The sequence below is a fragment of the Pelodiscus sinensis genome, chromosome 1 (genome assembly GCF_049634645.1).
Source record: "Pelodiscus sinensis isolate JC-2024 chromosome 1, ASM4963464v1, whole genome shotgun sequence".
Classification (NCBI taxonomy): domain Eukaryota; kingdom Metazoa; phylum Chordata; order Testudines; family Trionychidae; genus Pelodiscus; species Pelodiscus sinensis.
This window is the reverse complement of record NC_134711.1, coordinates 328,051,935-328,076,264: the sequence shown is the minus strand read 5'-3', so window position 1 is coordinate 328,076,264 and position 24,330 is coordinate 328,051,935. Positions and strand designations below refer to the sequence as shown.

General features: G+C 44.4%; 3 protein-coding genes across 3 annotated transcripts; all 3 read left to right on the top strand.

Annotated features, from left to right (window-relative positions):
* Nucleotides 1–895: 895 nt before the first annotated feature.
* LOC102456813 (olfactory receptor 51G2-like) lies at nt 896–4,042 on the top strand. The gene is made up of 2 exons (XM_075925537.1): nt 896–927; nt 3,067–4,042. The coding sequence occupies exons 1-2, from the start codon at nt 896–898 to the stop codon at nt 4,040–4,042; spliced, it is 1,008 nt and encodes a 335-aa protein (XP_075781652.1).
* A 7,598-nt stretch (nt 4,043–11,640) lies between these two features.
* Nucleotides 11,641–13,151, top strand: LOC102457054 (olfactory receptor 51G2-like). Its single transcript, XM_006132435.3, has one exon. It carries the CDS (start codon nt 11,663–11,665, stop codon nt 12,599–12,601), a length of 939 nt encoding a protein of 312 aa, XP_006132497.2. The 5' UTR covers nt 11,641–11,662; the 3' UTR covers nt 12,602–13,151.
* An 8,923-nt stretch (nt 13,152–22,074) lies between these two features.
* LOC102457304 (olfactory receptor 51G2-like) lies at nt 22,075–23,010 on the top strand. Its single transcript, XM_006132436.3, has one exon. The coding sequence runs from the start codon at nt 22,075–22,077 to the stop codon at nt 23,008–23,010; it is 936 nt and encodes a 311-aa protein (XP_006132498.3).
* Nucleotides 23,011–24,330: the final 1,320 nt, after the last annotated feature.

The window sequence follows — 24,330 nt, the reverse complement described above, 5'->3', positions numbered from 1 at the left end:
GGTGAAAATACATACATACATATTTATATATATATATTTGCACACATCATGCTGCAATGGGTCACTCACAGAAGTGAAAGGCCAGAATGGGTGTCTGTAGGAAGGTCACAAAGGTAAATTCACACATTCCCCCACAGGTTGGGGAACTCCTAGCCCCAGATACTAAAGGGTCTAGGAGCTAATGAGGATTCAAAGAGGGACTGCATGTTTATAGCGGTGTTCAGTAAACCCAGTTACAGTGGGGAGGACAGAGTTAAGCACTTTTGGAAGAGCTCTAAACATTCCTGATTTACACCACACAATGTGTCTAATCTGTGGTTGTTTTGGGGAAATATTTCCTGGGGCAGTCTTTGTCTCACCTGCATATTGAAAGGATCCGTCCTCCTTTCTCCAAATCATCTGGCACTGGCCACTGAATCCTGATACAGTTGGGCAGTTGCTCTCTGTGGTAGCTTAAAACGTACCAGACCCTTGCATGGGGAGAACATTCATGTCCTGAGAGATGGAAGAGAAACCTGTAGGACAATCGGTATCTCTGGATTCAGACAACACTGGTGGGCAAATTGCTTCAGCTTCTCTTGCAGGGATTCCTGGGGCTCAGAGTCTTTCACTGGGAGCATGTGTTGAAGTTAAGAGACTTGTATTGAATTCACACGTCCAGATCTGGACTGATGTCATTGAAAACAATGTCATTGAATTAAGAACCCCTATGGTTTTCTAGCAACTTCTCCAAAGACCCAGGGTCCTAATGTGGACTCTCTGGAGAGGAGAAAATAAACAGATAAATATACACTGAGGCAATGACGGACATTTAGAAATAGTGTCAATGGAAGACAAATATATTGAATGATTATTTTCACCACATACATGGCATGTTCGCACACGTTATGCAACCATGGACCACATAAGACCACAAGTAGAGAGAGGGTAAGTTTAGAAGATAGGATACACAAAGAACAAGTTAAAAATCACTTCGGAAAGTTAGATGTCAGCAAGTCACCAGGTTCTAATGAAATGCATCCCAGGATACCCAAGGAGCTGATAGAGGAGGTATCTGAGCCTTTAGCTATGATTTTTGAAAAATCATGGCAGACAGGGGAGATTCCAGAACACTGTAAAAGGGCAAATATAGTGCCCATCTATAAAAAGGGGAATAAGAACAACCCAGGAAACTACAGACCGGTCAGTTTAACGTCTGTCCCAGGGAAGATAATGGAGCAGGTAATTAAGGAAATCATATGCAAACACTTGGAAGGTAATAAAGTGATAGGGAATAGCCAGCATGGGTTTGTGAAGAACAAGTCATGCCAAACTAATCTGATATCTTTCTTTGATAGGATAACGAGCCTTGTGGATAAGGGAGAAGCGGTGGATCATATACCTAGACTTTAGTAAGGCATTTGATATGGTCTCGCATGATATTCTTATTGATAAACTAGGCAAATATAACTTAGATAGGGCCACGATAAGGTGGGTGCATAATTGGCTGGATAACCGTAGTCAGAGAGTTGTTGTTAACGGTTCTAAATCCTGCTGGAAAGGGATAACAAGTGGAGTTCCGCAAGGGTCTGTTTTGGGACCCGTACTGTTCAATATCTTCATCAATGATGTAGATATTGGGATAGAGAATACGCTTATTAAGTTTGCAGATGATACCAAACTGGGTGGAGTTGCAACTTCTTTGGAGGATAGGGACATAATTCAAAATGACCTTAGCAAGTTAGAGAAATGGTCAGTGGTAAACAGGATGAGGTTTAATAAAGAGAAATGCAAAGTTCTCCACTTAGGAAGGAACAATCAGTTCCATACATACAAGATGGGAAGCGACTGTCTAGGAAGGAGCATGGCAGAAAGGGATCTAGGGGTCATAGTGGACCACAAGCTGAATATGAGTCAACAGTGTGATGCTGTTGCAAAAGAAGCAAATATGATTCTAGGTTGTATCAACAGGTATGTTGTAAGCAAAACTCGTGAAGTCATTCTGCCGCTCTACTCTGCACTAGTTAGGCCTCAGCTGGAGTACTGTGTCCAGTTCTGGGCGCCACATTTCAAGAAAGATGTGGAGAAATTGGAAAGGGTACAGAGAAGAGCGACAAGAATGATTAAAGGTTTAGAGAACATGACCTATGAAGCCAGGCTTCATGAACTGGGCTTGTTTAGTTTGGAAAAAAGAAGATTAAGGGGGGACATGATAGCTGTTTTCAAATATCTAAAAGGGTGTCACAAGGAGGAAGGAGAAAATTTGTTCCTCTTGGATACTGAGGACAGGACAAGGAGTAATGGGCTTAAAGTGCAGCAGGGGAGGTTTAGATGGGACATTAGGAAAAGTTCCTAACTGTCAGGGTGGTCAAATATTGGAATAAATTGCCAAGAGAGGTGGTGGAATCTCCCTCTCTGGAGATATTTAAGAACAGGTTAGATAGACATCTGTCAGGGATGGTGTAGGTGGAGCTTGGTCCTGCCTTGAGGGCGGGGGACTTGACTCGATGACCTCTCGAGGTCCCTTCCAGTCCTATTATTCTATGATTCTATGATTCTATTTTGATGTGAAGGGCCAGAAAGGGTTTCTGTAGGAAGGTCCCAAATGTAAATTCAGACAGTGCTCAAGTAAGCTGCAGAACTTCCTGACACAATATATTAAAGAGTCTAGGAGTTTAGGAGGAAACAAACAAAGCCTGGATATTAATCTTGGTAACCAGAATGTCCAATAACAATGGTGAGGAGAAATTTAAAAGTCTTGGAAGAGCCCACGCATCACTGATTGCACCCCAAAATGAATCTAATTTGTGTGTGTTGGGGGGGAAGATTGCCTCAGAGCAGGTTTCGTTATTCCTATTGCAAGGCTTCGTCCATCTTCCTCCATTGCTTCTGGCACTAGCCACTGAAGACTGAGTTGATGGACTGCAGGTCTGCTCCAATCTGGCAGAGTCTGTCTTCCTGTCAGTGCTGTAAATCCAACATTATGTTTGGCTGGTCTTCCTTGAGCTCCTGGGTATGTATTGACCTGCACAAAGAGCAGAATACTACCTCGTTAAATATACTTGAATCTCTTCTTGTTCCTTTCAGGAAGAAAAGTTCCAAACTCCTTGTATCTGCTCGGCACATGAAGTCAGATGTCAATGACACCACATTCTCACATGTCATATTCCTTCTCTCTGGGATACCCGGACAGGAAGACTTCCATCTCTGGATATCTATCGCCTTTGGTTTAATTTATGCTATTGCGATAGTAGGCAATTCTGTCATTCTAGTCATTATAAAAACTGAGCCAAGCCTCCATGAGCCCATGTACATTTTCCTTTCCATGTTGGCCCTCACAGACCTTGGCTTTTTGATAGCCACCATGCCAACAACACTGGGCCTTTATTTCTTTAACTTTAGGGAGATCAACCTCCACGTCTGTTTCCTCCAAGTGTACTTTGTTGGCTTCCTTCTGTACACTGAATCTGGTGTGCTCTTGTTGATGGCCTTTGACCGCTTCATCGCCATCAGTAACCCGCTGAGATATGGTTCCATCTTAACCCTGCCAAGGATAGCCAAGATGGGGCTGGTGAGTGTGATAAGAGCACTGACTGTTGTAATCCCACTCCCCGTTTTCCTGAAGCAGTTCCAATACTGTCGATCCAATGTCCTCATCTTTTCCTACTGCCGGAATGAGGACATCCTGAAGTTGGCTTGTTCGGAAGTGGGATTAAGAGGCATGTATGGCTTGATCATTAAAGTCTTAACAATGGGGTTGGACTTTCCGCTCATCTTCTTCTCTTATGTGATGATCCTCAAAACCGTGCTGAGCATCGCATCCCAGGCGGAGAGCCTGAGAGCCCTAAACACCTGTGTCTCCCACTTCTGCGCTGTCCTCCTCTTCTATACACCAGAGTTCAGCTTGTCTGTGATATCCAGATTCTTGAAGGACGCGTCTCCTTTTCTTCGGATTATTCTGAGCTACGTCTCCCTGCTTGTCCCACCCCTGATGAACCCGATCGTGTACAGTGTGAAAAGCAAACCCCTGCGTGCGAGGATAATCAAGGTGTTCACCAAGTAAAGGTTCCGTTCATCACCCCTCTGCAGTGCTGATGACACCGGAGACAGAAAAACATGCCATAGTCACCTATTCGGTCCTGAATCCTTAAATTTGAGAGGACATGAGCTACTGATTGCCAGTATATAAAGAAAGGTTCAGATGGAATCTAAAACAGAGGGTACTGGGCTCATGACTGTTTTGTACCCCCTTTGTTTTATGAATTTGACTTATGGATACAATTATTCGTAAGTGGAAGATGCTTTAGACAAAGAACCTCATGTAACTTACCACCGTTATATCACAATCGGCGATATCAATGCTTATGATTTCTCTTGCATGTAAAGTTAGAGATGTTGGGTAGGGAATGGTTTAATGTTTTTAAAAGTACAAAGGAAAGCCAGCAAGGCTGTTTCCAATGATGGGACATCTCGAAGTCTGGGCTATTGCCTGTAAGCACCCAATTTGTCTTTTAAGCCTAAGCAACAGTTGGTCTTAGGTAAACATGTGACCGCCCCAACTGGCAGGGTCTGATCATTTAATTTTCCTTGAGAATTAGAAGAGAGAACTACAATTTCCTGCCCAAAGTGAAATCTATAAGATAATGGGAAGTAAGCTGTCACTTAGTCTTTGGACTAAGAGAATAAACCGGAGGCCCCAGGGATAAAGGATCTTCCCTGGCATGGAGTTTTAGCTGAAAAAAGAAGAATTTTAGGGTAACTTTGCTGTAAGCTCGAGTGTTTTAGAACTATTTCTGCTGTTTCTGTTATTTTAAAATTGTAATTTCCTTTGCTCTGCCTGTTTTCACTTGTAGCTCCTTGACCCCTACTGATTGTACTTAATAAAAACAATTTTATTGATTATCAGACTGAGTGCAAATAATTGTTACCTGGGGGAGCAATCAGTGTGCACATCCTCCTTTCATTGTTAAAGGCAGCTACCCAGAATGATTTAATTTGGGTTCTGATCGCATTTGGAGAGTAGGCTTCCTGATTACTGTGCCTGAAACTGCATTCTCATCAGACCTAAACAGAGTTAATGTCTCTATTTCTGTTTGTGGGTTGGATGGGGGGGTTTTTCAGCTCGGTGTCTTGGCTGGTGGAGACCAGAAGATCTGGCCCAGCAGGGCAGGGTGGTGAGAGGCCCCAGAAAGCATAGGGCAAGTGTCAACAGAGTGCAATTTCTGTAGCCTTTTCAGAAAAAAACCCTAAAGTAGAGACATAACCTAATTGACGCCATTCTCCTAAGCTGTTTACGCTTTTTCTGGTTAGCACTTTTGTAAAACACAGGGGCTACGTCTAGACTGGCATGATTTTCCGCAAATGCTTTTAACAGAAAAGTTATTCCGTTAAAAGCATTTGTGGAAAAGAGCGTCTAGATTGGCACGGACGCATTTCCCCAAAAGCACTTTTTGCGGAAAACCGTCCGTGCCAATCTGGAGGCGGTTTTGCGCAAGAAAGCCCCGATCGCCGTTTCCGCCATCGGTGCTTTTTTGTGCATAACAGTTTTCAGGTGTCTACACTGGCCCTTTTGCGGAAAACCATTTCCGGAAAAGGGCTTTTGCCCGAACGGGAGCAGCATAGTATTTGCGCAAGAAGCGCTTATTTCAGACAGTAGAAAGTCAGTGCTTTTGCTCAAATTCAAGTAGCCAGTGTAGAGAGCTGGCAAGAAAACTTGCCAGTCTAGACACAGCCAGGAACTGCCCGTTGTGTCTCCCCCTATTTCCATAAACCACGTCATTATAATTCCGGAAAATTTGATCCTGCTTGGTTTTAGTGGTATCCACTTGAATGATTTCAGCATTTGAAACTACTTATTAGTCGATGTCGCCCAATGCCCGAGGGCATGAACTTAGCAGGTTCGGCACTTTAAGCAGTTTACGGTCAACCCTTATCCCATGACCGAGGGCAAAATTTATCTTTCCTCATACTTGCCTCATCCTGAGGCCCTCCTGCACCAAACTTTAACAGCACCTGGCTTCTAAGCCAGAACTCTTGTCAAGCCAGAGAACACTGTACGGACTCCTCCTCAGCCCTTTTCCTGTCATATTTTCCCCAAATTTTTCAGTGGTCACACTCACAAATACACCCATTGTCTAAATTAACCATTCATGTGCCATTAGGGGCTGCACACTATAAGATATGCCCAGTGAGGGCCTATCGTCTCCTGTTTTCTTAAATGTGTCTGTCCATCTAAATTCCATTTTCTCATATTCAAATGGGAACTCTTTCCTCTGTCTGGGCTCCGACACTTCCTCTTCTCAACATCCTTGGGCACACTCTCCAGTAACCCGGCACAGCTATAGAGGTCAGTCACTCCGTCTTGACCTGATGCACCAGACTGGGGGCATCATACTACATTTTGATCCAGTCCCTCTCACACAGCATTCTGCAGCAATCTGAGAGAAATGTGTATAGATGGAGGTTTGTGGAAATTCCCTTCTCTGGCCAGCAGCCTGTGTGGTCAATACAGGAGAGGGGACCGCTGCAAAGACATGTGTTTCTTTGTTTACATACATAGTTAGTTACGTGAGATCACAGCTCTAACAGCATCCTCCTACCATTCAGCTACATCCGAGGAAGGCAGCCTTGGGCACTAATTGAAACTACACGAACAGTGCTGACTAGACTAGATTCCAAGAATGGAGCCTGCAGAAAGCCAAACAACTCAAGTTCCCTGGTGGCCAAGGGGCCCCCAAGGGAAGGTACGAACATGCTGCTTAAAGGCAGTTGCCTCCCTAGCTGAACACTCACTGCCTGCTGTCCAGGCTGTCTCTGTGGTGACTTCCTCTCCTTGAAGGTGCAGACCTCCAGTGTCAGCGGCTCCCTTCAAGCAGGAACTCGGTACGTTGGCAGGTGTCACTGTCTGTAACATGACAAGTGCAGAGCTAAGGCTGCAGGCTGTTTGCATTGGCAGATGTTCTGTGCAGTGGCAGAGGACTCAGCTGGGCTGTCGGGGTGACTCAGAGTGACAGGGCTGGGGGGCAGGAAGTGGTAACAAGCTGCGAACTCCTCTGCTACACCTGCCTGCGCTCCATACGTCTCTTTTTAGCAGAAAGAGTTTCCCAATGTGGTTGGAGTGTTATACCCTCAGTGCGTTGAGACAGGATTTCTGGATGGGTCCTATTTCCAGAGGTGCCCTGTGCTCTGGGTGAGATCCTGCTAAGGGCTGAGTTGCGAAATCACCTCAGCTTTTTTTTTTTTGGTCTGGAAACACAATTAGCAAATGCATTTTCCAACCTTATGTATCCTGAGGTGCTCAAGGAGCGACGGCTTTTCTTGAGCTGCTGCTTCCCTTCCTGCTTGTTTTCCAGCAGCCTGCTGATAAACTAAGTATGGCCAGACTGGTTTCATCCAATAGAACCATCTCCTCTACCGCCACATAGTCAATCCAATGTAGCCACACAGAAGCATCCCAGGTTTAACCCACCCATTCGTAGGGCAGCCCAGCTCCATTTTTGTTCCAGTTCCTCTGCCAGTTGCTGTGAATTTTATGTATCCAGGTGAGACACAGCGAGGGAGGGAGAGAGAGCAATAGGCAACACTCCTGTGGGCAATGAAGTGCCATTTCCATGAATACTCTGGTATCAGACTTTAAAATCCACTTTCTGCAAACCCTCCTCATGCCCGAATAACGGGCGTTGGGGTTACTGGGAACCAGAGAGTGTGAGTTCAGAGAATAAATATTTTACATATTGATTCCATTGCTTGTTACTGCTCCAGAGAAAGGCAACAGTCTGACAGAACAGAATCTGGGATGAACCAATCAGCTCTAAACACAGGGACAGAGCGGGACAGTGGAGATATTAGACTGCAACCTGAGAAATCTTCCATGTAAGAAGATGAGAGAGGAAGAAATGGGTTGACTTGTGTGTGCTAAGGTATATAGTGCAAAAGTTATGCCAAAAATGTCTCTGGTGGCATGTATGTGTATTGAAACCCACAGCAGCATAGCAAACATTTTTACAGGAAGAGCCCGATTTGTGCTTTAGAAACCTGATATTCAGGAAGTTCAAGGTGATAATCCAATTGCAAAACTTGTGCAAGTATTCAGGGAAGGGTCCTGAGAGTGTGATGGTGACCATTTATGCCCCTCAGCTTTTGCAGGAGCATGGCTGTTGTAACTGGCACATTCAGGTGGCTATTAGTGGAAATCTAGTGTTTGCCCTGGTCACCCATTTGTGTAGAAGAGCTCACAAAAGTGTTTGCAATTGTTTTACTCTTAAAAAAATAACAAGGCTGTGTCTACATTGGCACCCTTTTCCGGAAAAGGGATGCTAATGAGACACTTTGGAATTGCAAATGCCGCGGGGGATTTAAATATCCCCCGCAGCATTTGCATGAACATGGCTGCTGCTTTTTTCCGGCTCGGGGTTTTGCTGGAGAAAAGTGCCAGTCTAGACGGGATCTTGCAGAAAATAAACCCTTTTCCGCAAGATCCCTTATTCCTACTTTCAAGTATTCCATTCTTTCAAGTAGGAATAAGGGATCTTGCAGAAAAGGGTTTATTTTCTGCAAGATCCAGTCTAGACTGGCGTTTTTCTCCGGCAAAACCCCGAGCCAGAAAAAAGCGGCAGCCATGTTCATGCAAATGCCGCGGGGGATATTTAAATCCCCTGCGGCATTTGCAATTCTGTAGTGTCTCATTAGCATCCCTTTTCCGGAAAAGGGTGCCAATGTAGACACAGCCCAATAGTCTGATAGTACTTGAAAGATTAAAAAAACTTGTAGATTGTGTTATGAGCTTTCAAAATGATCTGGACAAATTGGAGAAATGGTCTGAGGTAAACAGGATGAAATTTAATAAAGACAAATGTAAAGTGATCCACTTAGGAAGGAACAATCAGTTTCACACATGCAGAACATGCAGAATGGGAAGTGTCTGTCTAGGAAGGAGTACAGCAGAAAGGGGTGATAGTGGACCACAAGCTGAATATGAGTCAGCAGTGTGATGCTGTTGCGAAAAAAGCAAACATGATTCTGGGATGCATTAACAGGAGTGTTGTGAGCAAGACACGATAAGTCATTCTTCTGCTCTACTCTGCGCTAGTTAGGCCTCAACTGGAGTATTGTGACCAGTTCTGGGCACCGCATTTCAAGAAGGATGTGGAGAAATTGGAGAGGGTCCAGAGAAGAGCAACAAGAATGATTAAAGGTTTAGAGAACATGAGCTATGAAGGAAGGCTGAAAGATTTGGATTTGTTTAGTTTAGAAAAGAGAAGATTGAGGGGAGACATGATAGCCGTTTTCAGGTATCTAAAAGGGTGTTATAAGGAGGAGGGAGAAAACTTGGTCATCTTGGCCTCTCAGGATAGAACAAGAAGCAATGGGCTTAAACTGCAGCAAGGGAGGTTTAGGTTGGACATTAGGAAAAAAGTTCCTAACAGTCAGGGTAGTCAAACACTGGAATAAATTGCCCAGGGAGGTTGTGGAATCTCCATCTGTGGACATATTTAACAGTAGGTTAGATAAATGTCTGTAAGGGATGGTCTAGACAGTACTGGGTCCTGCCATGAGGGCAGGGAACTGGACTCGATGACCACTCGAGGTCCCTTCCAGTCCTAATATTCTATGATTCTATGAATCTATGTTACCAGACTTTTTGTTGTTTTTTTTAAGTTTATCCTATACAGATGAACTCACTTGGCTAGCCTCCTGAATCTTCTACAATTGTTTTGTGCTACTAACGCTTTTTCCAGGGAACAGTCCCATGATATTGTCTCCTTGTAACTGAGCAGACGCTGTTTCATATATTGATGTTCAGGAGGTTCAGGAAGATAATCCAGGTGCAAAACCTATGCAAGACTTAGGGAAAAGTCCTGAGAGTGTGATGGTGACCATTTATGCCCATCAGCTTTTGCAGGAGCGTGGCTGAAGTAACTGGCACACTCAAGCAAAAAACAGGACTATGTAGCACTTTAAAGACTAACAAGGTGGTTTATTAGGTGATGAGCTTTCGTGGGCCAGACCCACATCCCCAGATCAAATAGTGGAAGAAAATTGGCATAACTGTATATACCAAAGGATACAATCAAATTTCAGAACAGAAGGGGGAGGAGGTCGGGAAGTAAATGTCTGTGAGCTAATGATGTTAGAGGTGATAATTGGGGGAGCAATCTTTGTAATGGGTAAGATAATTAATGTCTTTGTTTAGACCTAGCTGAAAAGTGTCGAATTTAAGTATGATTGACAGTTCAGAGGATTCTCTTTCAAGTCTGGTGTTAAAAGGTCTTTGAAGCAGGATGCAGGGTAATCAAGTCGTTGAGACAACTGTCGTTCAAACTTAAATTCAACACTTTTCACCTAGGTTTAAAAAAAGACATTAATTATCTTACCCGTTACAAAGATAGCTTCCCCAGTTATCACCTCTAATATTATTAGCACACAGACATTTACCTCCCCCCACCATCTCCCTTCTGTTCTGAAATTTGATTTCTCCTTTTCATATGTGTTCATTTTTTTCAAATGTATCCTTTGGTATATAAGGTTGTGCCAATTTTCTTCCACTATTTGATCTGAGGAAGTGGATCTGGCCCACGAAACCTCATCACCTAATAAACCAGCTTGTTAGTCTTTAAAGTGCTACATAGTCCTGTATTTTGCTTCAGCTACACCAGACTAACACGGCTACATTTCTATCACTATGGCACACTCAAATGGCTATTAGTGGAAATCAAGTGTTTGCCCTGGTCACCCATTTGTGCTCCCAACCCCCTTCTCCCATCAGCTGAAGTTGATGTCTCTGTTCACTTAGAACGTATCAGGCCCTTCCTGGGGAGAGGAAGAGAAGCCTGTAGGATGAGCCATATCTCTGGATTCAGACAACACCAGCAGGCAAATCACTTCAGATTCTCTTGCAGGGATTCCTGGGGCTCAGAGTCTATCGTTGGGAGCATGTGATAAATTAAGAGACTTGTATTGAATTCACACCTCTAAATCTGGACTGATGACATTGAAATCAACATTATTGTATAAAGAACCCTTAAGAATGTCTAGCAACTTCTCCGAAGTGTTAGTGGTGTAATCTGGACTCTTAGGAGTGGTGAAATATATATATATAATTGCACACATCATGCTAGAATGGGCCACACACAGAAGTGAAAGGCCAGAACGAGTGTCTGTAGGAAGGTCACAATGGTAAATTCACACAGTGCTCCAGCAGGCTGGGGAACTCCTATCCCCAGATACTAAAGGGTCTAGGAGCTTACGAGGATTCAAAGAGGGACTGCATGTTTATAGTGGTGTTCAGTAAACCTGATTACAGTGGGGAGGACAGAGTTAAGCTCTTTTGGAAGAGCTCTAAACATTCCTGATTTACCCCCACACAATGTGTCTAATCTGTGGGTGTTTTGGGGAAATATATCCTGGGGCAGGTTTTGTCACACCTGGCTATTGAAAGGATCCGTCCTCCTTTCTCCAAATCATCTGGAACTGGCCACTGAATCCTGATACAGTCGGGCAGTGCCTTTCTTCCTGTCAGTGCTGTAAATCAAAGACTATGTTGATTATGTTCTGACTGATCTTTGAGCTCCTGGCTGTGTGTTGACCTGCACTGAGAGCAGAAATCTGTCTAATTAAATATCATTTACTTTCTTCTTGTTCCTTTCAGGAAGAAAAGTTCAAACTCCTTGTATCTGCTCAGTACATGATGTCAGATGTCAATGACACCTCATTCACACATACCGTGTTCCTCCTCGCTATGATACCGGGGCTAGAGGACGCTCATCTCTGGATCTCCATCTCCTTCTCCTTAATTTATGCTATTGCGATAGTAGGCAATTCAGTCATTCTGTTCATTATAAAAACAGACCGAAGCCTGCATGAGCCCATGTACATTTTCCTTTCCATGTTGGCCACCACAGACCTAGGCTTTTTGATAGCCACCATGCCGACGACACTGGGTATATACTTCTTTAATTTTAGGCAGATCAGCCTCCATTCCTGTATTTTCCAGGTGAACTTTGTAGCCTTTCTTCTATACACTGAATCTGCCGTGCTTCTGTTGATGGCCTTTGACCGCTTCATCGCCATCAGTAACCCACTGAGATACGCTTCCATCTTAACCCTGCCGAGAATAGCCAAGTTGGGGCTGGTGAGTGTGCTAAGAGCACTTGCCATAATAGTCCCAGTTCCCCTTTTCCTGAGACAGTTCCAATATTGTCGAGCCAATGTCCTCTCACATTCCTACTGCCGGATGGAGGACATGTTGAAATTGGCCTGTTCGGATATCAGACCTAGCAGCATGTACGGCTTGATCATTAAGACCTTAACAATGGGGATGGACTTGCTGCTCATCTTCATCTCTTACGTGATGATCCTCAAAACAGTGCTGAGCATCGCTTCCCAAGCAGAGTGCCTCAGGGCCCTGAACACCTGCGTCTCCCATCTCTGCGCTGTCCTGCTCTTCTACGTACCAGAGTTCAGCCTGTCTGTAATAACCAGATTCGTAAAGGACACTTCTCCTTTGCTTCGGATTCTTCTGAGCTACGTCTCCCTGCTTGTCCCACCCTTGATGAATCCAATCGTTTACAGCGTGAAAAGCAAACCCCTGCGTGCTAGAATAATGAAAGTGTTCATCAAATGAAGAGGCCGTTCATCACCCCCCTGCAGCACTGGTGACATCAGAGACAGAAAAACTTTCTATAGTCACGTATTCCATCCTGGATCGTTATATCTGAGATGACATGTTCTACTGGAGAGAGAAGACCAGAGTCATTGGGAGAGGGGTCTGTGTCCATTTTTTGTTCCCCCTATGTGTTAGGAAATATGGACAAGATTATGCATAACTCAAAGATGCTTTGTACAAACTACTCCGTGTAACTTATCAATTGTAATGTCACAATATGCTGGATTTGTACATATTATTTTGGTGTATGTATCATTTTGTATGTAAAGTTAGAGATATGGGGAATGGAAGAGTTTATGTTTTTAAATGTGCAAATGAAAGTCATCAAGGGCGTTTCCAATGCTGGGGTACCTCAAAGTCTGGGTGATTGTGTGGGTGATTGTCCTTTAAGTCTAAGCAATAGGTGTTCTTAGGTAAACATGTGACCCCCCCAACTGGTAAGGTCTGAGCAGGTAATTTTCCATGGAAGGTGGGAGAGAGGACTGCAATTTCTCACCCAAAGTGAAATCTCTAAGACCATGGGAAGCGAGCTGTCCCATGCGCTTTGGCTGGCTTGATACCCAAGAGCATAAACCAGAGGCCCCAGCAATAAAGGATCTTCCCTGGTATGGAGATTTAGCTGAAAAAGAGATGAGTTTTACGGTAACTTTGCAATAAACTTGAGTATGTTAGAACTAGCTGTACATTTTCCGTTTTTTTAATTTGTAATTTCCTTTGCTCTGCCTCTTTTCACTTGAATCACTTGAATCCTACTGTTTGCACTTAATAAAATCACTTTTATTTACTATTAAGGTTAGTTTGGAAAAGAGAAGACTGAGAGAGGACATGATAGCGGTTTTCAGGCATCTAAAATGTCATCACAAGGAGGAGGGTAATAGAGATGTAGCCGTGTTAGTCTGATCTTGCTGAAACAAAAGACAGGACTATGCAGCACTTTAAAGACTAACAATATGGTTCATTAGGTGATGAGTTTTCGTGGGCCAGAGGAAGTGAGTATGGCCCACGAAAGCTCATCACCTAATAAACCAACAAGGAGGAGGGAGAAAACTTGTTCTTCGTGGCTCTGAGGATAGAACAAGAAGCACTGGGCTTAAACTGCAGCAATGGAGGTTTAGGTTGGACATTAGGCTAAAGTTCCTAACTGTCAAGATGGTTAAATACGGGAATAAATTGCCCAGGCAGGTTGTGGAATTGCCCTCTCTGGAGATATTTAACAGTAGGTTAGATAAATGTCTATCATGGATGGTCTAGACAGTACTGGGTCCAGCCATGAGGGCAGGAGACTGGACTCAATGACCTCTCGAGGTCCCTTCCAGTCCTAGTATTCTACGATAAGCCGAGTGTACATAATTGTTACCTGGGGGAGCAGTCAGTTATTTGGGATTCTGATCCCCTTTGGGGAATGGGTTTCCTGATTTCTGGGCTTGAAATTGCATTCTCTTCAAATCTGAGGTGATTCAGCATCTTTGTTGCTCTTCGGGTAGGGTTGGGGGTGATCTCAGTTGTGTGCCTTGGTTGCTGGAGACCAGGAACATAAGACCATAAAAACAGCCACCCTGGGTTAGACCAAAGATTCTTCCAGCCCAGTGTCCTGTCTTCCCACAATGGCCAATACCTGATGCCCCAGAAGGAGTCAACAGAACCGGGAGTAGGTCTAGACTGCACTCTTTTATTGGAAAAAGCTACGCAAATTGCTCTCCACAATTTGCGTAGCTTTTTTCTATTGCTTTTCTGGAAGAGGCTTTTCCGCCATTTGGCCTCATCTCGATGGGGCCAAATAGTGGAAAAGCTTCCTCTTTTGGTGGAGCCCTTATTCCCCATAGAATGAGATATACAGGGCTCCCCGAAAGACCATATTTGCTCTTTCATAAAAAAAAGTGGAAGAGCAAACGCCTTCTTTGGATACGGCGGAGTTTTTCCAGAATATGTCTGTTATCCCAGAAAAACCTGCCAGTCCAGACATACTCAAGGAATCATCAAGTGATCCCTCTCTTGTCATCCATTTCCAGCCTATGACAAACTTGTTCTTCACAAATTATGCTATTACTTATTCCCATATATTAGTCTAGATGTTTGTAAAGAGATTCCTTAATTGTGTTTTCAGCTAAACCTCCATGCCAGGGAAGATTTTTATCCTTGGGGCATCTGGTTTATTCTCTTGGGCGTCACAGCAGCCAAAGCCCAAGGGATGGCATGCTTCCCATTGTTTTATAGCTTTCACTTCGGACAGGAAATTGTAGTTCATCCCCGTTCTTCAATTTGATTTTACTGGCCGGGCAGTTCCAGTCACTCCTCCCCCTGTTACTACCTTCAAGTTTAATTTTCTGGCCTCTTGGGAGAATATATGCCCCTCAAAAACTGTGTCTTCTGCTCCGGTATCCATGAGCATATCTCTGAATTCCCAATTATTTGCATCCCAATTAATTTTAATTGAACTATCGGGTGGGAATTTAAAGCATCCACTCTATTAGGGCGCCCACTCCTGTGACTGCCAAAGTAGCCACCGGGTGGGCCCACTCCTAATCTGTTGCTTTGGTTTTCCAGGGCTCCAGATCAGGATAAACCTGTGAGGATCCCTGGTCACCCCTTTCCTTATTTTGACTGGGAATGGTCTGGTCAGGAGCAGGAGGAACTGAAGACTCAACCCCTGGTCTGCCGATATTAGTGGTCAGCTGCTGCCACTTCTGTAACATATTTACATATGGGACCCCATCCCATTGTTCATGCCCTCCCCTTGACTCATTGGCCACCTCTACAGAGTCATCGGCCACCTCCACATCCACCTCGTTCTGTCTTCACAACATCGGTCTTTTCCCCGAGGCTCTCTCCCTATCCCCAGGCCTTCCATGGATGCCAGTGCATTTACTGCATTTGCAAACTGGCTGACCAGTTATGTTTCCTTGGAAACCCATCAAAGTACCCTGTGCCCCTCGGTGTCCTCCTTTTACTAGCTTCTGGAACATAGATGTTGTAACATCTACTTTATGGGGATCGGTAATTATACTACCCCCGCCACCATACAACAACCATCCCACGGCTAATTCCTTTAGGGTTTCACCCCCTCCAGCCCATGACTCCCACTCTTACTGCTGTTTGTACCTTTTCCCACACATTCCCTGTGGCTGTTAGTCTCCTAAAGGTCTGGTTTATTATGGGGTCTGTTGTTAGCTTTCCTAATGCCCTAATTTCCTCTTTATTTAACACAGTAGCTTCTCCCATCCGATCATATATACGGAGCAGCCATGTGGATATTGTTTCCTCTGGTTTACCTAATACGTTGGTGTAGATCAGTTAGCTCAGAGGTAGTATAATTCTCCACTTTTGGTAACAGATTTGGCCCCTGACTGTGTGGCTACTTCTACACTACAGGGTTTTGGCGCAAAAATGGCCATTTTTGAGCAAAAAACTCACAGCGCATCCACACCTCAAGCACGTTTTTGCTCAAGTAAATTTACAATAAATCAAAAGAACAAAGAGGTTTTTGCAGTGTAGGTATTCCTCTTTCTACGAGGAATGTCTCCTTTTTGCGCAAGAGCTCTTGCCCAAAAAGGTGTATGTGGACAGGCAACAGGGGATTTTTGCGCATAAAGAGCCAATCAAGATCTCTTCCGCAAAAAGTTTCTTGCACAAGAAGCCTGCAGTGTAGACATAGCCTCAGGGTCCCAGTTCTCACTTCTGCAAAATGCAGCTAGTTTGCTATTACTAATTTTCCCCCTGGTTACTGTGGCCACCCGCTTATTTGCGGTTTGTTTCCCAACAGCTACCAGAAGCTTATTCATTTTCTTTTCCTGTTTGTCTGTGAAGTTCTGTGCCTCTCTCATGCCCTGTCTTAATAGCTGAATGGTGCTTTCTGCTTGTTCCAATTGAACCTGTAATTTGTTTCTTTCGGCAATCGCCGATGCCTTTGTCTCCTGCCTCCAATGCCATTAATAAGAGCCAGGAGATCAAGTCACAATTGCTTGATGAATTTCGTCTTACACTGTTTCAGCATCTCTGCCAATTCCCCTGGTTTTTGCCAAATTCTCTGAATGTCTTCCCGAACCCAGCCAATCGGCGGTTCAGTTTGGGCTATATAATTTGCAAGGATCATCCAATGATTGCTGGGTTGTCATCCCAGAATCATTCCCTGGTCCTTTTCTCCCTTCCCATGCTTAAACAGTGACATAGCTCACAAATATCTCAAATCTGCCTGAGTTCTCTGAATCCTGTGTATGATGCCAATTTGTTGTGTGGTGGTTCTTGCACTGTACTTTTAGGTTCAGAGGCGCAGGACAGACCAGTGAGAGAGATTTAAACTTAACCACTTTCTTATTTTATTCAAAGTTCAAGCAATGACAATAACCAAAGAACTTTGCACATCAAAGGGTCAGTATAGTTCACCCAGTGCAAGACACATAAACGCAGCATACGTCACAATACGGGCTTCAGCCATGATTCATTATAGGCCAATTTATCACTTATGCAATCTAGTTTAAAGTTCTATGGATTTTAAAAACAGTTAGCCTAAGATACCTATAATGCAAAGCAGTTAGTGCACAATTAGCTATATTACAATATTTAAGCCTAATGCACCTACAGTTCACCCTTGATCCCAACAATCTCCGGGCAGGAGGTTTTGGTCTCGTTTCTTCCCTCACACGGAGACGTCCTAGACTGCATGATGTGGATGTACAGGCCAAGAACTTCTGGTTACATGAACAGAGTTTGCAGGTCGTCTCCGTTCCTCCCTCCCAAAGCACTTGCATGCAGAAGCATCCTTTACCTAAGCGAGACTGGGTTGCTTCATACCTTTTTGCCACGTGGTGTTCCAGCCATTTGCACTTCTTTATTCCAACATGCTTCCATACGCTACTCATTTTACTTAACACTATTTGTCCAATATTTGTGGGGCTTAATGAGATACCGGAGGTATCCCGGAAAAACTCCACCACATCCTGGGAACAGGTTTGCTCTTCCATGTTTTTTCGCAGAAGAGCAGACACGCTCTTTTGGGGAGCCCTGTATACTTCATTCTATGAGTAATAAGGGTTCCTCCAAAAGAGGAGGCTTTTCCGCCATTTGCCCCCATCTTCACGGGGCCAAATGTCAGAAAAGCCTCTTCTGGAAAAGCAATCGGAAAAAGCGTTGCGAATTCCAGGGCACAATTTGAGTAGCTTTTTCAAAACAACAACAACAAAACCCTATAGTGTAGACATAGGGTAACTTATGTCTACACTATTCTAAGCTGTTTACCCATTTGGCAGTTAGCACTTTCATAAAATACAGGCCATGCCCATTGTCTGGCCCCCATTTCTATAAACCATGTCTTAATAATTCTGGAAATTTTGATCCTACTTGTTGTTAGTGGCACTTGAATGATTTCAGCACTTTAAACTACTTATTAGTAGACCTCACCCAATGCCCGAGGGCATGTACTTAGCAGGTTCAGCACTTTAAGCAGTTTACAGTCAAGCCTTTACCCTATAACCAAGGGGAAAAGGATATATTTCCACATACTTGCTTCAGCCTGAGGCCAACATGCAAGACTGCATCAGACTTTAACAGGGTCCTGCGAGGGCCCATATTCTCCTGTTTTCTTAAATGTGTCTATCCATCTATATTTCATTTTCTCATATTCAGATGGGAACTCTTTCATCTATCAGGGACACCTCCTTTTCTCATCTTCTTTGGGCACACTTTTCAAGTAACGCTGCGCACCCATGGGTGTCAGTCACTCTGGCTATGTCTAGACTGCACACCTTTTTCGACAGAGGCTTTTTCAACTGTATCATTCAAAAAAGCATCTGTCGAAAAAGAGTGTCTACACAACAAGACGATTTTTCAAAAAAGCGGCTTGCTTTTTCGAAAGAGAGTCTAGACACTCTCATTTGAAAAAACCCTGTTTTCATACAATAGCACCTTTTTTCGACAGATCTCTGTCGAAAAAAGGCGATATTCATCATAGAATGAAGTTTACCGCTGTCGACAAAACTGTCACATTCTGTCAAATTACTGTCGACAGAACGCAGCGGTAGTCTAGAGGCAGGTATAGTTTTTTCGAAAAAACCCTGTAGTCTAGACACACCCTCTGTCTAGACCCGATGCACCCTGCCGGTAGCCATCACTAATAGACTTTTATCCAATTCCTCCCACAGAATCTTCTGCAGCAATCTGAGGGAAATGTCCATGGATGGAGCTTTGTGGAAATTCTCTTCCCGGGCCAGCAGCCTGGATGGTCAATACAGGATAGGAGACTGCTGCAAAGAAACTTGTTTGTTTATGTACATAGTTAGTTAGGAGAAATGACAGTTGTTACAGCATCATCCGACCATACAACTGTGTGAGAGGAAGGCAGCCTTGGGACTAATTGCAACTACATGAACAGTGCTGACAAGGTTGGATTCCAAGAATACAGCCTGCACAAAGCCAAACAATTCAAGTTCCCTGATGGCCAATTGACCCCAAAGGAAGGTACAAACGTGCTGCATAAAGGCAGTTGCATCCCTATCTGAACACACACTGCCTGCTGTCTAGGCTGCCTCTGTGGTGACTCCTTGTCCTTTACAGTGAAGACCTCCGGTGTCAGCTTCTCCTTTCTAGCAGGAACTGGGTACGTTGACAGATTTCACTGTCTGTAACATGCCAAGTGCAGGGCGAAGGCTGCAGGCTGTTTGCATTGGCAGCTGTTCTGTGCAGCGGGAGAGGACTCAGCTGGGCTGTGGGGGTGACTCAGTGACAGGGCTGGGGGGCAGGCAGTGGTAACAATCTGGGAACTCCTCTGCTACATCTGCCTGGGCTCCATACATTTTTTTTTAAGTACAAAGAGATTCCCAAGGAGCTTGGAGTATTAAACCCTCAATGCTCTGAGTCAGGGATTCTCGGTGGATCCCATGTCGAGAGGTGCCGTGTGCTCGGGGCAAGATCCTGCTAAGGGCTAAGTTGCCAAATCATTATAGGTTCATTTTCTCCCAGAAACACAATCAGGAAATGCATTTTCCAACCTTTTGTATCCTGAGGTGCTCACTGAGCAACGGCTTTTCTTGAGCTGCTGCTTCCCTTCCTGCTTGTTTTCCAGCCAGCTGCTGCTAAATTAAGAGGAGCCGGACTGGTTTCACCCAATGCAGCCATCTCTTATATTTCCACATTGTTAATCCAATGTAGCCACACAGCAAACATCCCAGGAGCTAGGTTTAACCCACCCATTCCATAGGGCAGCCCAGCTCCAAGTCTTTTCCAGTGCCACTGCTAGTTGCTGTGAATTGTATGTGTCCAGGAGAGACACAAGAAGGTAGAGAAAAAGCAATAGGCAACTCTCTGGTGGGCAATGAAGTGCCATTTCCATGACTACTCAGGCATTACACTTTAAAATCCACTTTCTGCAAACCCTCCTTATCCCAGAATAACAGGTGCCGGCGTTACAGAGAACCCGGGAGTCTGAGTTCAGAGCATCAATATTTTATACTTTATATATTGATTCCAGTCCCTGTTGCTACTCCAGAGATAGACAACAGGCTGACAGAACAGAGCCAGGGGAAAACCAGTCAGCTTTAAAACCAGAGACAGAGATGGACAGCGGACGTACTGGACTCTAACCTGAGAAATCTTCTTTGTAAGAAGATGGGAGGGCAAGGAATGTGTTGACTTGTGTGAGCTAAGGTACAAGGTGCAAATGTTATGCCCCAAAATGTCTCTGATGGCATGTATGTGTGCTGAAATCCAGCTGCAGTGTTGTTGACATTTTTTCAGGATGGACCGGAATTGTGCTTTAGAAAGTGTTGCAGATGAACTCCCAGGAGTGTTTGCAATTGTTTTGTGCTCCTCGCTCTTTGTCCAGGGAACTGTTCCATGGTATTGTCTCCTGGTCACTGACCAGAAACTGTTTAATACTCTGATATTCATGAGGTTTAGGAAGACAATCCGGGTGCAAAACCTGTGCAAGACTCAGGGAAAAGTCCTGAGAGAACAACATGGCTGCTCTTCGTTTCAGCGGAGAGCTCAGCTGAGGTGTAGGACAGCGTGTGTGATGGTGGGAATTTATGCCCATTTAGCATTGCTGATGTAACTGGCACACTCTAGGGCTACGTCTAGACTGGCATGATTTTCCGGAAATGCTTTTAACGGAAAAGTTTTCCATTAAAAGCATTTTCGGAAAAGAGCATCTAGATTGGCACGGACACTTTTCCGCAAAAGCACTTTTTGCGGAAAAGCGTCCGTGGCCAATCTAGACACCCTTTTCCACAAAAAAGCCCCGATCGCCATTTTCGCGATCGGGGCTTTTTGCACAAAACAAGTCTCAGCTGTCTACACTGGTCTTTTTGCACAAAAGTTTTGCGCAAAAGGGACTTTTGCCCGAACGGGAGCAGAATAGTATTTCCGCAAAAAGCACTGATTTCTTACAGTAGGAAGTCAGTGCTTTTGCAGAAATTCAAGCGGCAAGTATAGACAGCTTGCAAGTTTTTCCAGAAAAGCAGCTGATTTTCTGGAAAAACTGGCCAGTCTAGACACAGCCAAGGGGCTTTACAGCAAATCTAGTGTTTGCCCTGGTCACCCATTTGTGCTCCCAGCTCCTTCTCTCATCAATGGAAGTTGCTGTCTGTGTTAACTTAGAATGTACCAGACCCTTGATTGCGGAGAGCATGCAGGTCCGGAGAGAAGGAAGAGAAGCCTGTAGGATGATCCATAGCTCTGTATTCAGACAACACCAGTGGGCAAATTGCTTCAGCTTCTCTTGCAGGGATTCCTGGGGCTCACAGTCTGTCATTGGGGCCATTTGCTGAAGTTATTTAAGAGACTTGGAATGACTTTACACCTCTAAATATGGAGTGATACCATTGAAATCAGTAGTATTGAATTAAGAGCCCCTAGGAATTTCCAGCAATGCCAAACATTTATAAATAGATTCAATAGCGCCAGAACAGGTGTCTGTGGTAAGGCCACAAATGTAAATTCAGCAATGCGGAACTCCCAGCCACATGATACCTCAAGATCTAGGAGCTTAGGTGGAAACAAAAAGGGACTGGATGTTTATCTTGGTAACTAGAAAATCCAATTACAGCGGTGAGGACAGATGTAAATACTCTTGGAGGAGCTCTCAACGTTCCTGATTTACACCCCAAAATGTGTCTAATCTGTGGGTGCTGGAGGGAAACATTCACCAGGAGCAGGTTTTGTTATACCTATTGCAGGGCTTCTTCCACCTTCCTCCAAAGTATTTGATACTAACTCCTGAATCCTGACTTGATGGACTTCATGTCTGATCAAGCCTGGCAGGGCCTGTCTTCCTATTAGTACGGTAAATCCAAAAGTATGTTCTGGCTGATCTTCCTTGAGCTAACTGGGTGTGTGGTGAACTGCAATGGGAGCAAAAACCTGCCTCATTAAATATCATTTAGTCTTTTCTTGTTCCTTTCAGGAAGAAAAGTTTCAAACTCCTTGTATCTGCTCAGTATATGATGTCAGCTCTCAATGACACCACATTCTCACATGCCGTGTTTCTTCTCACCAGGATACTTGGGCAGGAAGATGCCCATCTCTGGATCGCTATCACCTTCAGCTTAATTTATGTTACTGCGATAGTAGGTAATTCAGTCATTCTGTTCATTATAAAAACAGATCCAAGCCTCCATGAGCCCATGTACATTTTCCTTTCCATGTTGGCCCTCACAGACCTTGGCTTTTTGATAGCCACCATGCCAACCACCCTGGGCCTTTATTTCTTTAATTTTAGGGAGATCAACCTCCACGCCTGTTTCCTCCAGCTGTACTTTGTTGGCTTCCTTCTGTACACTGAATCTGGTGTGCTCTTGTTGATGGCCTTTGACCGCTTCATCGCCATCAGTAACCCACTGAGATACGCCTCCATCTTAACCCTGCCGAGAATAGCCAAGATGGGGCTGGTGAGTGTGATAAGAGCACTTACTGTGGTAATCCCACTCCCTGTTTTCCTGAGGCAGTTCCAATACTGTCAATCCAATGTCCTCTCCCATTCCTACTGCCGGAATGAGGACATTGTGAGGTTAGCTTGTTCGGATGTGGGATTAAGAGGCATGTACGGCATGATCACTAAAATCTTAACAAGGGGCTTGGACTTGCTGCTTATCTTCTTCTCTTATGTGATGATCCTCAAAACCGTGCTGAGCATCGCGTCCCAAGCGGAGTGCCTCCGGGCTCTGAACACCTGTGTCTCCCACCTCTGCGCCGTCCTGCTCTTCTACACACCAGATTTCAGCCTGTCTGTGATAACCAGATTTGTGAAGGACGCATCTCCTTTGCTTCGGATTATTCTGAGCTACGTCTCCCTGCTTGTCCCACCCCTGATGAACCCGATCGTGTACAGTGTGAAAAGCAAACCCCTGCGTGAGAGGATAATCAAGGTGTTCATCAAGTGAAGGGTTTGTTCATTACCCTTCTGCCATGGTGGTGACAGCAGAGACAGAAGAATGTGCCATAGTCACCTCTTCCATCCTGGATCATTACCTCTGAGAGGACATGAGAGGCATTGCCACTAAGTAGAGAGAGATTCAGATGACCCAGGGTTCTGGGCGAGCAGCTTGTGATAGTTTTGTACCCCCATGCTTTATGAAATGGAATTATGGATACAATTATGGGAAACTCGAAAATGCTTTGGACAAAGTACCCCTACCTAACAATTTTAACATCACAATCTGCTGTATCAGTGCATTTTATTTTGATGCATGTATCACTCTTGCACATAAAGTTGGAGATGTTAGATAGAGGATGGTCTAGGATTATAAATGTGCAAATGAAAGCCATTGAGGGTGTTTCTAGTGATGGGGCACCTCAAAGTCTGCGGTATTGGCTCTAAAGTACCTGCTTTGTCTTTGAAGTTTAAGCAATATTTAGTCTTGGGTAAATATGTGAGCACCCTAACTGGTAGGGTCTGATCTGGTAATTTTCCAAAGAAGGTGTGAGAGAGGAACAATTTCCTACCCAAAGTGAAATCTATAAGATAATGGGAAGCGAGCTGTTCTTTAGGCTTTGGCTGACTTGACCTTCAAGAGAATAAACCGGAGGCCCCAGGTATGAAGGATCTTCCCTGGCATGGAGGTTTAGCTGAAAAAAGAAGAGTTTTAGGGTAACTTTGCAATAACCTCTGAGGGTATGTCTACACTGCCACCCTAGTTCGAAATAAGGTGGCTAATGTAGTCATTCGAACTTGCAAATGAAGCCCGGGATTTAAAAATCCCGGGCTTCATTTGCATATTCCTTGGCACCGCCATTTTTAAATGACCCGTAGTTCGAACTACCTGCCCACGGCGACACGTGGCACAGGCTAACTAGTTCTAATTAAAGCTCCTAATTCGAACTACCATTACTCCTCATTGCAGGAGGAGTAACGATAGTTTGAATTGGGAGCTTTAATGCGAACTACCTAGCCCATGCTGCGAGTAGCCATGGGCAGGTAGTTCAAACTATGGGGAATTTAAAAATGGCAGCACCAGAGAACATGCAAATGAAGCCCAGGACATTTAAATCCCGGGCTTCATTTGCAAGTTCGAATGACTACATTAGCCACCCTAGTTCGAACTAGGGTGGCTAGTGTAGACATACTCTGAGTGTGTTAGAACTAGCTCTACGTTTTCTCTCCTTTTACAGTTGCAATTTCCTTTGCTCTGCGTGTTTTCACTTGCAACCACTTGATTCTTACTCTTTGTATGTAATAAAATCACTTTTCATTTACTATCAGG